This window comes from Geospiza fortis, unplaced genomic scaffold, assembly GCF_000277835.1.
Source record: "Geospiza fortis unplaced genomic scaffold, GeoFor_1.0 scaffold102, whole genome shotgun sequence".
Taxonomy (NCBI): Eukaryota; Metazoa; Chordata; class Aves; order Passeriformes; family Thraupidae; genus Geospiza; species Geospiza fortis.
Window position 1 is genome coordinate 1660567 of NW_005054373.1, and position 1178 is coordinate 1661744.

Below are 1178 nucleotides of genomic sequence, written 5' to 3' on the forward strand. Positions count from 1 at the left end.
GAGCGGGGCTTCGGGGTTCAGAGACTGAGGTCTAAGTCCCAGAACAAAGAGAATTTCAGGCCAGCTTCCTCTGCCGAGCCCACGGTGCAGAAACTGGAAAACCTGAGATTCGGGGACAAAGCTGAACCTCGGCTACTGAGGTGGGACTTAACCTTCTCCCCGCCACAGAAATCTTTACCTGTTGCACTAGAATCTGAAGAGGACAGTGGGGATGCGCTCAAATCCAGTACGGTGAGTGAGGGCACTGGGTGTGCAATTCTGGCCTGAAAGCCTAGGGGCTGTTGTGGGGCTGAGTGGAGCAGGGTGGGAGGGAAATTCAGAAAATGTGAATTATCATGGATTTGTGCCTTGGATCTCCTCTCCTCCCTTCTCCCACTCTGCTGGACATTGGTGTGGTGAGTTCCCTGCAGACTGTGCTGGGAGCATTCCCTGGAGGATGGAGTTTTGCAGCCCAGGCCCTGGGCCAGCAATAAAAATCCATTATTGCTGGGAATTTGGTGGGAAAGCTGCAGGAGCAGGCAAGGCATTGGTGATGTTTCCATGGGTTATGGTTATGGCCACAGAGCTTCCTGCTGCTCCAGGACATCTCCTTGTGAGACACCCTACCCTGGGCTCCTCATTTTGGGAGATATAAGGACACTTTGGTCATGAAGTGGCTGCTGGGAAGGTGTTCAGGAGAGAAGACAGAGTGATCTTAAAAGCTGCTGCAGAGTGGAAGGGAATAATTTGTTCTCCACGAACAGAATTAATGGGCCTAAAGTCAAGGAGGGTGAGCCATTAACCATGGCTAATGAGGTGAGGGCTGTAATGAACTGCCTGGGGAGGGAGGGTCTGAGGTTGGACATCACCAGCTCAGACCGGAACTGGACAGAGCTGAACCTCCTCAGAAGGCTGAGCTGGGTGGGTTTTAGGTTTTTTGCAGTCTTGTTTTTTGAGGATTCCTGGATTTCCCATTAGAAGTTTCCTCATTTGTTGTTCCCACTGGTTGGCATTGACAGGAGAGGTGATGGGGTCTGCTGGGAGCACTGGGGAAGCCACCAGTGCCCCAAACTGTCCCTTATTGAGTCAGTGCCAAACACAGGGCAGGGCTGGAGCTGTCCCATGAGGATGCCCCAGACCTACCCAGGAGAAATGGAAAACCTGTCACACTCAGGAGGTGACATTTCAGCCGGAAGGAG

The 1178-nt window shown here is 52.5% G+C and overlaps 1 protein-coding gene across 1 annotated transcript in view; it reads left to right on the forward strand.

Moving 5' to 3' along the window:
* The window catches only part of JPH3 (junctophilin 3), a 35680-nt gene that overhangs the window by 24882 nt on the left and 9620 nt on the right, over positions 1-1178 (forward strand). The window contains 1 exon segment of the mRNA XM_014308576.2: positions 1-231. This exon segment is cut by the window's left edge and continues 683 nt beyond it. Within this exon segment, the coding sequence (XP_014164051.2) occupies positions 1-231 (231 nt within the window).